We start from the raw sequence: 13,212 nt of genomic DNA, 5'->3' as shown, positions 1-13,212 counted from the left end.
ACTTCCCCATCTTCTTCCGAAACATGCTACGGCAGCCATTTGTGTGAGTGTTGATGAAGGCGGCATGAAGAGGGTGATGGCATGGAACTGGATTGACCTTCATGTCAAGGCCAATCCAGTTGCTGCCTGTCTTCTGTTCAGTATAGAGGTGATACCCTGTGCTCCTTGGCCAGTTGGTAGTGGTTTTGTGCTTTTACTTTCTTTGTACTTTTTGTTGGCGTATTGTCAATCTGTTATTATTTATGATGACCACAGTTGTAGACTGTTTTAGCATCTGTGTGATTGTATTGGTTATATTCAGGCTTAGTGATGGAAGGTGGTGACCACCATTGCTGTCAAAGTGACAGCCACACAGAGAGACCAACAAGTGTTAGAGAACTCTACAGTATATAGGTGATACAAGTAGTCACACACTACATCACTCTACATCACTCTACAGTAGGTAGGTGATACGTGTGGAGTCACAAACCACAACACTCTTCAGTAGATAGGTGATACCAGTATAGTCACACATCTCTCTTCAGTGACTAGGTGATACAGGTAGAGTCACACACCACATCACTCTACAGTAGATAGATGATAGCCTCGCTACATTGAGATGCAACAGGGAATTGTCTTTGGACATACTCATAGATGTGATTCAAATTTGTTTTAGAACAAGACAAATCTTGGTTTGTTGATGCGCACTTTCCCCTACTGATCTACACTGACTAATTCACACAAGCACATAAAGGCAAACTGGCCACACTGTACAGCTCATGTACACACAGCTTCATAGTTTTTGCATCCTCCAAATGTTCCTCCTATCATTGAGATAGTTGTCCTGCTCGGTGGGGAGCAGTTTCGTCACTCACGACGTCACTAGATGATAGTGCTAGATCTCAGTGCAACGCTTTCTGGCTACCATTCTAAATTCTAATTCAATGACTCTTCTCTGTCACTACCTGAATACATTGCTGCCATCGCTTTTACCTACCAAGATTGCCTCCCCTTGACGGAAGGCCACCTTTCATTCCGGGAACAATCAGCCAATCTGCGTGGGGCCCTCTCCCTGGGTGACCATTGTTACCGGCGTCCGCGTGTGCGTCGCTGTAAGAAAGGTGTATGTGCTCATGTCTCAGACATCCAAAGTTTACCCAATTTTGGCCAAAATTGTCCTATGAGAAAGAGTAAGCATACTGCTAATAACATAAGGAATTTGGTAGGACCAGCTACTATATAAATGATAATGGATATAGTAACCGATGACTGAAGATTGGCGGATGACGTGTGATCTACTGCATGCTCAGTGAACTTCTATCCCGACTGGCCGACTTGTACGTCCTAACCTCTGACCAGTATGTTGAAGTCATGCGCATTCTACACCTTTCTTGCAGGGCCGCCTGACACACCCACTCCTCCTTCTCCAGCTGAAGATGTGCCCGACGGGGCCACCACCGTTCCCGAAGATTCCGCGGAAAAAAGCGTGGCACCTCTGAGACAAACGCCGTCGTCACAAACCCCATCATTGGCCGACTCAGCTGCCGAGTCGCCCGTGTCAAACGGAGTCCCGGAAACTCCTCCTTCCACCACATCTCACTCTCTTGCCAGCCCTGACGCCCACCTCTTCCACCCCCCACCCTCACCATACTTTGCATATCCTAACAATCATATGCCTACAGGCTTTCTACCCCCAAATGTTATCAAGTCCGAAGGCAACTCTCAGCAAGGGGGCTTGGACACTACTTATGTTGCCAAAAATGTGCGCGAGCTCCTAAGCATACACAATATAGGGCAAAGACTGTTTGCCAAACATGTGCTGGGATTGTCCCAGGGAACTGTCAGCGAACTTTTATCAAAGCCAAAATCGTGGGATAAGCTAACCGAGAAGGGTCGTGAATCGTACCGGAAGATGCATGGATGGGCGATAGATGAACGCAACATTTTGGCTCTCAAGGCCATCTCGCCCAAGAAAGGTAAGGCATGTGAGTATTGCTTTTTTTCTTCTTTTGTTTCGACAATTATATTGAGTTGCGTACATGTACCAAATTGAGTTTCTTTAGTTTGATTCTTGTTGTTTTGTGCCAAGTTGTGTTGTGACGGTGTCATGGTATCTCATGGTTCTTACTTCTCTTGTTCCTTCACCCTCAATTGTAGCACTGGAAATAAAATGTTCTAATCAGTTGGGAACATTTACGTTAAATTGGAATTAACGTGTAATGGACCATCTTGACTGGAGTGGATTAATTTTATCTGTTTTATTCAGATTTCAGATTATTTATCTCACTGTATTGATACAAAGTTCCCAGTGGTGATTCCGGATCAGAATCGATTCCAAGTACTCATACCCCGTCGTTATTCTCAATTGGTTAGAATAAGTCCCCAGCAACATATTCTAAGTCGACCAAATAGATCTGTGGTCATGCTCAGTGACTTGGTTGATTGGGCATCATTGGAGTGTGGATCGATATTCACTGGATTGTCCAGTCCAGACTCGATTTTTGCCATCATATAGCTGGAATATTGCTGAGTGCAGCATTAAACAACAAACAAAATACCTCATAAGAGCTGAGTACACAGAGATTGTGTGTCTTTGTACCCTAAGGCCATGGAGTGTTGCTCGTGCTATCAGACATTGCTTGTATGATGGGGGCACGGGTGGCAGTCGTCTAAAGCGCCGCAATTCGCAATGCAGAATTGGGTCACTTGCCCACGCCAGAAACCTAAGATCGTTGGTTCGAATCCCGGTTCGCCCCAATTATGTTTCTAGGTTTGTCCCCGTGCTTGTTGGTTTCACCAAAGTGATAAACATCTGACACTTACATCACTTCGGGCTTTCCTCCCACATTAAGATGAAATGCCGTGATATAACTGGAATTCTGTTGAAAGCAGTGTTAAGCCAACTCCCTCACTATTATGTATGTACAGGCTGCGCTGAAAAAGCTGAAAGTGTGCACCATTCACAGTATTCACCAATTCAGAAAATTCTACCTTCGTTATTTCCAACATCACATTGGTCCTTGATATTGTCCTTGACTAAGTCCTTGGTCTAGTTGTATTGTTCTGTGGGTAGATCTTGCATGACAAACTGGCCTTTACAAAAACTATCTGTTTGTCTTCATTTTGTCAAGTTTGATATCTGTTTTATAATTCCTGTCACCATGGTAACATCAAGATTATTATTCTTATGTCATAGTTCAGTGGATACCGTTTCATTATTCATCAAGATCTTTTTCCACCACATGAAATTGTGTCAGACATCGTCATGTTGATCTAGGACGTCTTGCTTGAGTATTGATCAGTTTTGAGTGACACATGTATGTCTTGTCTTGTGTCTTGCAATATGATGAGTAGTTTTCTGTTTAAGAATAAGAGTCAGATATGTGACACATTTTTAAAAATTTCCAGTGAGGCCATATATTTTCTAAATTTAGTTGGTTTACAAATTTTTGGCCTAAAATTCAATATAGGTGATTTTTTATCATTTTTATGACAACATTTTGAAAATGCCCTATATTTTCCATAAGTTGGTTTGCAAAACTTTGGCCTGAAATTCAATGAAGTTTATCAGAATTTGTTTTTTGTATTTTAACTTCCAGATTAGAACTGTTACTAACGAATGAAGACTAAAAATGTTTTAACAACAAACTGAAAACTAACTCATTTTTTTTTTGAGATTAAAGATTTTGTTTTATTTTATTCTTACAAACAACTCTGATAAAATTCTGTTTTTTTCATTTCGCCAAAGTGAAGCAGTAGATCCCCCCCAAATGGTCAAAAGTTTTTTTTCTTACCGGGTATTTCTTAATTTTTTGTTAGTCAGTTCTGTAGACCAACTGAAAACTGTTCTGTTTACATATTATATTTTCGAAACAACACACTTTGGCAAGTTTTCATGGAGCTCTTTCTCGTCACGATAAATTTATACCAATTTAACACCATTTCAGTTTTGTACATCATCAGGTGACCATAAGAAATATATACAGACTATTTTCCAAAATTGGGAAAGGAACTAGATTAAGAGCTGTATCTTGTTCGAGCAAAATGGTGTTTGGTAATCTTGAAGTATCCGATACTGGTGATGTGATGATGATAATGTGCGTGTGTGACGAGTGTCATTATAAGGGACACATGTAACAATCCTTGTCCTCTTGCAGGTTCACAACCGCTGGTGTCAACCGTTCCAAAGGAGGACAATGCGACAGAAGATCGCATCAACCAAATCCTCAATGAGGCCCAGGCTGCCATGCACATGAAGCAAAGCCTGGAGCAGGTAATGACAATGGCTTACGGAAAGGCACACTGGACCAAATAAAAAAGATGGACTCCCTGGACAGTCTGATAAACAGCAGACACTGACAGCCGTTAGACACACAGAGACATAACAGACAGAGCTGCACAGAGGTCAATGTGAACTAGACAGTCATTAGACGCAAAACACAACCGACTCACGGATGCAAATTGGACCATAATGAGACAGTCAATAGAGTTGTCAGACAGATTCAGACACAACACAGACAGACAGACAGACAGACAAAGATGGACATGAACCAGCCCAAGTTAGATAGAAAGTCATTAGAGTTGTCAGACAGACTGACACAACACAGACAGACAAAGACAGACATGAACAAGCCCAAGTTAGATAGAAAGTCATTAGAGTTGTCAGACAGACTGACACAACACAGACAGACAGACAAAGACGGACATGAACAAGCCCAAGTTAGATAGACAGTCATTAGAGTTGTCAGACAGACTGACACAACAAACACAGACTGACCAACTGGCATAAACTGACCCAAATGAGATAGACAGCCAACAGACGTTTAGACAGATTCAGACACAACACAGACAGACAAACTGACCGACTGGCATGAACTGACCCAAATGAGATAGACAGCCAACATGCATTTAGACAGATTTAGACACAACACAGACAGACATACAGACAGACAGACAGACAAAGCCAGACAGATAAACCTGAACCGACCCAACATAGACAGACCCTTATGAAACAAACCAACGTACACAGACCCTTATGAAACAAACCAACATACACAGACCCTTATGAAGCAGACAAACATACACAGACCCTAATGAAACAGACCAACATACACAGACCCTAATAAAACAGACCAACATACACAGACCCTAATGAAGCAGACTGAAATACACAGACCCTAATAAAACAGACCAACATACTCAGACCCTAATAAAACAGACCAACATACACAGACCCTAATGAAGCAGACTGAAATACACAGACCATAATAAAACAGACCAACATACTCAGACCCTAATGAAGCAGACCAACATACTCAGACCCTAATGAAGCAGACTGAAATACACAGACCATAATAAAAAAGACCAACATACTCAGACCCTAATAAAACAGACCAACATACACAGACCCTAATGAAGCAGACCAACTTACTCAGACCCTAATGAAGCAGACTGAAATACACAGACCATAATAAAACAGACCAACCAACATACTCAGACCCTAACGAAACAGACCAACATACACAGACCCTAACGAAACAGACAAACATACACAGACCCTAACGAAACAGACCAACATAGACAGACCCTAACGAAACAGACCAACATAGACAGGCCCTAATGAAGCAGACTGAAATAGACAGACCCTAATGAAACAGACCAACATACACAGACCCTAATGAAACAGACACAGACACAAACAGGCATAAAAATATCCTGACTGATCCAGACAGCAAAATTGACAAATTATATTGAAATAGTACGTTATATAATGAATTTAAAACAGATTTTGTTGAAAGATTTGTAGCTGCAGGAACAGAAATAGTCGACTGACCCCAGTAACGATAACGTGGTCTGAAGCTTGTATTTGCTATTGCCTGCACCATCCACTCTGTTTGTTGCAGCAACAAGTTGCAAATGCGGTTGTGACAAGCATCTACCAGCGTGAACTGTCAAAGATGGTAGGGTCGGAACGACGGTACCCCAGCGCCCCACCCACTCCAGTCTCTTCCTCAAAACCCCATAGAGACAGTGAGAGCACACGACGGAGTTTGGATGGAGGTCGCACATCACGGAACTCTACCAGTTCTATTGAGAGTGAGGCATCTGCCCAGGAAATGGTTGCGCGGATATACAGACAAGAGCTGGAGAAACTGGCTCGGGCGGCGGAGAGTGCGGGAAACATTGCTGCCAGCTCGATGTACCAGCAGGAGTTGGCCAGGATTGCCCACCAGGCTCAGATAACCAACCTGCACAGCCCCATGAGTGCTCATGATCAGCCGAGCTCCGCAGATGGACAGAACGGTTTCAGTGTGAAAGCGGAACCGCCTGACAGTACTTCGGATGACACTACATCTCACATCAACAACTGTGGACCAATCGATCTCAGCAAACCGCATAACTCACCTCCCTCATCTACATCCTCCTCTTCGGATACGCCTCACTCCGACTCACGCCATGCAGGAAGTGCCTTCTTTCTTGTCCGCCCACGCATCAATGGGCATGACAGTTACGAAAACCCCCACTTTGCCCAGTACGGACCCCATGCTGAGAGCCTATCTCCGCTCCAACGCATGCAGAATATAGCGAACTCACTCAGCTCACGCCCAAATCTCAATGTGCCAACATCGAAGCCTCTCCGAGCAGTGCTGCCACCAATAACACAAGAACAGTTTGACAAATATTCTAATGTGAACACTGATGATTTGGTGAAAAAAGTGAAAGAGACACTTAGTCAGTACTCCATAAGCCAAAGATTGTTTGGTGAGAATGTGCTGGGACTCTCACAAGGCAGTGTTAGTGACTTGCTTGCCCGACCCAAACCATGGCACATGTTGACACAGAAGGGGAGAGAACCTTTCATCCGCATGCAGATCTTCCTGGAGGATGCCGAGGCCATCCCCAAACTGGTGGCGTCACAGTACCGCATCCCCCCAGACAAGTTGATGCGGAGCCAGGGTCAGAATGTGCAGGAGTCAGGGGTGCCGATGCCCATGCCCGTCTCCATGGCAGGTATGTGTGTCTGTGTGCGTCCTCCTTTAGCCTAGAGCCTGGTGTTGTAGTCAGTTGTAGATAGAACTTCACAAGCATAAGAGTAGCTGTCGAGACTTGCATGATCCTTCCTGATGATATTGTTTCTATTCTTCATCCCATGTGATGAGTAGATGATACTGTTTTGATGTTAACAATGATCTTGGATGTTTTGGCTATGTGAAATACAGTTGATCTAGAAGATAAATGGTAGGTATCGGCAAGCTGTATCACCTCCCTGTTAGGAGAGTGGATCTGACAGGGGAGGTAACTGTGTGACTGCACGTGTTGAGTTGTAGCATATCCTGATTAGCGACCTTCCTGATCCTCAGACTCTAGTTGGTCTGATCCTTCTGCAGCTCTTGCTCCAGCCGACCTCACAGACATGTGCTAACGGAGGGTCCTCATTATACAGTAGGCAGAAAGATTTAGAACCTCAGTCAGCAGGTTGTAATCGTTTTTATTGAAATCAACATGATTGTTATTATGTTATTTAGCACAGAAGAATCAGTTCTTTTTTTTGCTCTTTTTTACTTCATGGAATCCATGTTTGACCAATTGTCTTGGACTGACAACTGTCTGAAAGCTGTAGATAACAATGCATTGTAAAAAGCTCCTGGGACCAAAAACAAATTTTTTTCTGTTGCATTTTTCACTTTTATGATACAGAAGTAAATCTTTTGCATTTTTACGTTCTATATTTATGGAAAAATTAAGACCAGCATTACACTTACAATAGAATTTTTGAGTCCTTCTTCGCTAATCTGTAAAACCCATCAGGACCTTCAGCATCTCTGATGTTGACTCATCAGCTGCAACAGTGAGAACAGTTTGTGAATTGTCAGCACATCCTGAGACTCGGCAGAGCAAGAGCAGTGCAGGGAACAGATCTGACGATTTTGGAATCTGTCTTTGCTTGTAACATAGTTTTTGTTTCTCCTCTTATTTTTGTTCTTTAGATATTTTGCATTATGTTCACTTGAGAATTCTTCATTCACACTCTGTCATCATATTCATTCCTCCATCATCCATCGCTCCATCATTCATCGGTCATCCATTGCCCATCATTTGCCCATGTGTCATCTCTGCTTGTCTAACTCACTGCTGCCACCTACCTGCTTCCTAGCGCAGTGATACGCTGCTAAAGCTTCAGTTAGTAGGGTAACTTAGATATCACATCCTATCATACTTTGGGCGGAAGGCTAGCCTTGTGGGTGAAGCGTTCACATGTCAAGTCTTAGACCAAGGTTGGATTCCCCTCATAGGTACAATGGGTGGAAATATCACTGAAAGTGAAGTAAAACCATACCCACTTTATTTTAGGATCTAGAGCCCCAAACCATGAGTCTACAAGCCCCCAAATGATTTTTGGATCCTTTTCAGTAGATTTTGGTCTGTTCACAAAGACCTGACGTTACTGAACCAAAAGGGATTTTACCAGCCTCAGATTTTTGACTGGTGGCTTAACTGGTGAACTGTTTTCATATTTATGCTGAAGGAATGGTGTGTGGCAGGACTGATATTCCTGCTTGGTGGCTGTAAAGACACACTGGCACATTATCATGGTAACGAAATAGTTTCAGTTTCAGTAACTTGAGAATAACAAACAAGCTACAATTTTTATTACCTGATCCAAGTGAATTGGTTCATTTCGGATAGATAACCAAGGGACATAATCCCTATTTGTGAGCTTTGAGGAGGCTCTGATTTGTATCTTCAGTGAAGGAAATTGTTGTTCTTGTGAACAATATTAATATTTGTTGACATTATGAACAGTGGATAACTTTCATGTTGCCACAATGTAGAATGACGACATTTGAATTAAAAAGCAATGATGATGTGACCCATTAACTTGAGATACACCAAGAGCTGATAGGAGAAAGCAATGTTCACAATGGGATGGTAATTGCACTGATGTTTTGGGTAGGATGATACAACAAAAAAATAGTGTCCATCCTTTGGGGCTACGTTCAGCTGTTCAAGCTTCAGTAATAACCACATGTTCATCGTGGAATAGCCACCCCTTCATTATGGTATAGCCCGGTCTCATCCTTCTGTTCCCAATACTAATACCTGCAATACTCTTCAGCCTCTCTTGCTTCTTCTTGATGTCCTACAACAACTATATACCCAGTTCCCACCTCAGAAGCCCCACAAGTCATTTTACACAGCCACCATCACCACCTCCACCACCAACTACACCAACTACACCTCCTACAGTACCACCAGACTCTCCCCAAACTACATGTGATGTCATCCTAGACAACCACCATCACCACCACACACCAAAACACACCACCACCGATTGACTGCCTCTGTGGTCTTGTTGATAAATAATCTCCAAGGAAAGTGGAAGTTTGGTGATTCAAAGCCATGGCTACATCATACCACAAGACATTAAAAGATGGTATCTGTTGTTACCCTGCCTGGCATTCAGCATTAAGGAGATAAAACGGTCGGCTTGGAGACGGTATGATGTGTCTGAAGGTATCCATTAGAAACTGCAGCATGGTATCTCAGTGGGCTAGGGCTGTATAAGCGCAATAATCTTCAACACAACGTTAAACCCGATTTCACCTCACCTCCTGTTTTGTCATCTCCCCATTCCCATGCCATCATGAGTCTCCTCAGTTTCCAAAAATATCCTTCACTTCCACACCATGGTATAAAGTAATCTGCCATTAATTTCACTCTACATGTTTCTATCTTTGACACCTTGTACTTACGTCTTTCTGAAACATCCATTCCGCCCTTGTACTAGCTCTGTGCTGTTGTGTTCCCTCACATTATACCATCCACTGTCACCTGCTCATATGTGCCATCCACATCTGAATCAATGCATCTCTTGTCCTCCTTGCAAATGTATCTAGTTTTAGTCCTTTATTTACACATTCTTTCAGACACAGCCTACACTCAATCATCTTTCTCGTTGCATTCATCCTGACCATCACACACTTATTCTCACAGAAGCAGAGTTTGTATCTCACCTACATCTTTCTCTTACTTCTATTGTACAGTCCGCCAACTTGCCCAGCCCTCGCTTCCTGATCACTCACTCATCACTCACTCATCACTTGATCTCTCTACTACCGTTGCTCCAACAACCTTTTCTGGCATGTCTGGCATCACTCATCCACACATCACTCACTAATCCATCACTTGCACATCATTCACTAATCCGTCACTTGCACATCACTCACTAATCCGTCACTTGCACATCACTCACTAATCCGTCACTTGCACATCACTCACTAATCCATCACTTGCACATCACTCACTAATCCGTCACTTGCACATCACTCACTAATCCGTCACTTGCACATCCACTCACTAATCCGTCACTTGCACATCACTCACTAATCCGTCACTCACTAATCCATCACTTGCATGACTCACTAATCCATCCCTCTCACATCACTCACATCACTCACTAATTCCATCTCTCACTAATCCATCACTTGCATTACTCACTAATCCACCATTCACATCACTCACTAATCCATCACTTGCATGACTCACTAATCCACCATTCACATCACTCACATCACTCACTAATCCATCACTTGCATGCCACACTTATCCATCATTCACCTCACAATTCATTTGCACATCGCTCATCCATCCACCATTCTCACGTGTCTCATATCACTCACTCATCACTTTCCCTCCCCACCTATGCTCTACCATCTCTCCTGGCATACATATTGCCATCACTCATCACTTTCCTCCTCCACAATCTCTGGTGGCATACATCTGGTCCATCACTCATCACTTCCCTCCCCACCTATGCTCTACCATCTCTCCTGGCATACACATCGCCATCACTCATCACTTTCCCCCCCACCATTTCTGGTGGCATACATCTGGTCCATCACTCATCACTTTCCCTCCCCACCTATGCTCTACCATCTCTCCTGGCATACACATCGCCATCACTCTTTACTTTATCTCCCCACCTATGCTCTACCATCTCTCCTGGCATACATATCGCCATCACTCATCACTTTATCTCCCCACCTATGCTCTACCATCTCTCCTGGCATACATCGCCATCACTCATCACTTTATCTCCCCACCTATGCTCTACCATCTCTCCTGGCATACATCGCCATCACTCATCACTTTATCTCCCCACCTATGCTCTACCATCTCTCCTGGCATACATCGCCATCACTCACTCACTCATCCTGTCACCTGCTGTGCTCCCTCCAGACTGTCTCTAGTTTGCTGTTACCGTTTTGTTTTCCGTAGAGCCTCCACCTCCTCTGCCCACCACCTGTCCTCCTACTGAGAAGACTTCCTCTCGTCCCCCCAACCACCGTAGCTCTGCACCACCTAGCCATGCGCCCTCTCTCGCCACGGCAGCTGCTGTTGCCGCGGCAGCAGCGGCAGGTGACGTCGTCTTCTCTCCTCACGATCCACCTCCACGTAACTGGGGCAGTTTGGCGTTCCCCTCCTCCACTCTGGAGGTGATAGCCATGACGTCTGAGATCGATACTCTGGGGCTCACCAGTCGAGTTAAAGATGTACTGCAGTTCCACAACTTAGGACAAAAGCTTTTCGGCGAGGCTGTACTAGGCCTGTCTCAGGGCTCAGTTAGTGAGCTACTGTCAAAACCTAAACCATGGCACATGCTCAGTATCAAGGGGAGAGAACCCTTTATCAAAATGCATCTATGGCTACGGGACCCGCAGAGTGTAGAGCGACTAAAACATTACCAAAGTCAGATGAAAGGTAGGTCTGCCCCATATATAGAGGCGCCTCCATCAACAAACTAACGAACGTTTTCTTTAAATAGTGTAAGTCAGTCAGACAAGCACATGCTTCTCCTAAAACCAGTTTAACTCTTCAACTGAATATTTGACTAAGCCATTGAATAGTGACACATGTACCATTGTAGAACAGGATTATGAAATAACTGTGAGAGTGCTTGCTGCAGTTTACATACCTCTGACGATAACGCTAACACAGACATTCAAACTTCAGACATAGTGAAGGAGAACTACAGTGAACTAATCCTCAAATACTGGAAACATTTTAATACCTGTTCAGATATAACAGACATTATGCACAATACAATACCCTTAACCGAAGAAGGGAAGCCGTAAGGTCATGCCTGGAGGCAAGGTTGATCATTTGTCGAATGATGACATTTTGTGCACTCCTCTGTTTCCGGAAAGTCAAGTTTGTCCGCTCTATTCTGTCCTCACCCATCCTTCGTCTGTCAGCAATACCAGTCTCTTGTTGTAAATATAGAATGGGCCTGTAGGTTTCCTTGATACAGGTTGCCCCACTAACCAGTCTGTCCACATAAGGCTATTGTGATCACTTTACCACTGTGTATAATGTTGTAGACAGATTATGCTGCAGGTTGTCTCTATTATAGCTGCCCCACTGTCCTCATTCTGCACCACAACATGAGTTTATTATTGAGACATAGGCAGGAGATTGTAGTATTCTCTTGGTCAGCAATCTAATTGGAATAAGTAGAATAGCCTCCAGGTCAAATTTAGCCCTTTCTTATCAGTGTTGATACAGAATAACTCTTGGTCCCAAAAGACTGCTGTTTTAGACAGAGATCTATTGAGTAACCTTGCTGACACATCGTCTCTCCGCCCTCTCCATCCCTCCTGTCACAGAGGCTCCTCTAGGGCCACATTGGACTACAGTTTTAGATAGACAGAGATCTATTGAGTAACCTTGCTGACACATCGTGTCTCCACCCTCTCCATCCCTCCTGGCCACACTGGACTACAGTTTTAGATAGACAGAGATCTATTGAGTAACCTTGCTGACACATCGTGTCTCCACCCTCTCCATCCCTCCTGTCACAGAGGCTCCTCTAGGGCCACATTGGACTACAGTTTTAGATAAGCAATGATACTAATAGTAACCATGCTGACATCTCGTCTCGCCACCCTCTCCATCCCTCCTGGCCACACTGGACTACAGTTTTAGATAGACAGAGATCTATTGAGTAACCTTGCTGACACATCGTGTCTCCACCCTCTCCATCCCTCCTGTCACAGAGGCTCCTCTAGGGCCACATTGGACTACAGTTTTAGATAAGCAATGATACTAATAGTAACCATGCTGACATCTCGTCTCGCCACCCTCTCCATCCCTCCTGGCCACACTGGACTACAGTTTTAGTTAGACGGAGATCTATTGAGTAACCTTGCTGGCACATCGTGTCTCCACCCT

At 43.8% G+C, this 13,212-nt stretch overlaps 1 protein-coding gene across 5 annotated transcripts in view; it reads left to right on the top strand.

Annotated features, from left to right (window-relative positions):
- The window catches only part of LOC124120294 (protein CASP-like), a 136,192-nt gene that overhangs the window by 95,894 nt on the left and 27,086 nt on the right, over window positions 1–13,212 (top strand). For 2 of the 5 annotated variants that reach the window (XM_046483088.2, XM_046483091.2), the window contains 4 exons: window positions 1,377–1,964; window positions 4,137–4,252; window positions 5,883–6,990; window positions 11,260–11,742. The exons of 1 other annotated variant lie outside the window; for it this stretch is intronic. In XM_046483088.2, the coding sequence (XP_046339044.2) occupies window positions 1,377–1,964; window positions 4,137–4,252; window positions 5,883–6,990; window positions 11,260–11,742 (2,295 nt within the window). The remainder of the gene's footprint in view (window positions 1–1,376; window positions 1,965–4,136; window positions 4,253–5,882; window positions 6,991–11,259; window positions 11,743–13,212) is intronic. 2 more of the 5 variants (XM_046483089.2, XM_046483090.2) reach the window with 2 other exon arrangements.

Source organism: Haliotis rufescens, unplaced genomic scaffold (genome assembly GCF_023055435.1).
Source record: "Haliotis rufescens isolate VD_foot unplaced genomic scaffold, xgHalRufe1.0.p SCAF_99, whole genome shotgun sequence".
Lineage (NCBI taxonomy): Eukaryota > Metazoa > Mollusca > Gastropoda > Lepetellida > Haliotidae > Haliotis > Haliotis rufescens.
The sequence above is the reverse complement of the archived record's forward strand: the minus strand, read 5'-3'. Positions and strand labels throughout refer to the sequence as shown.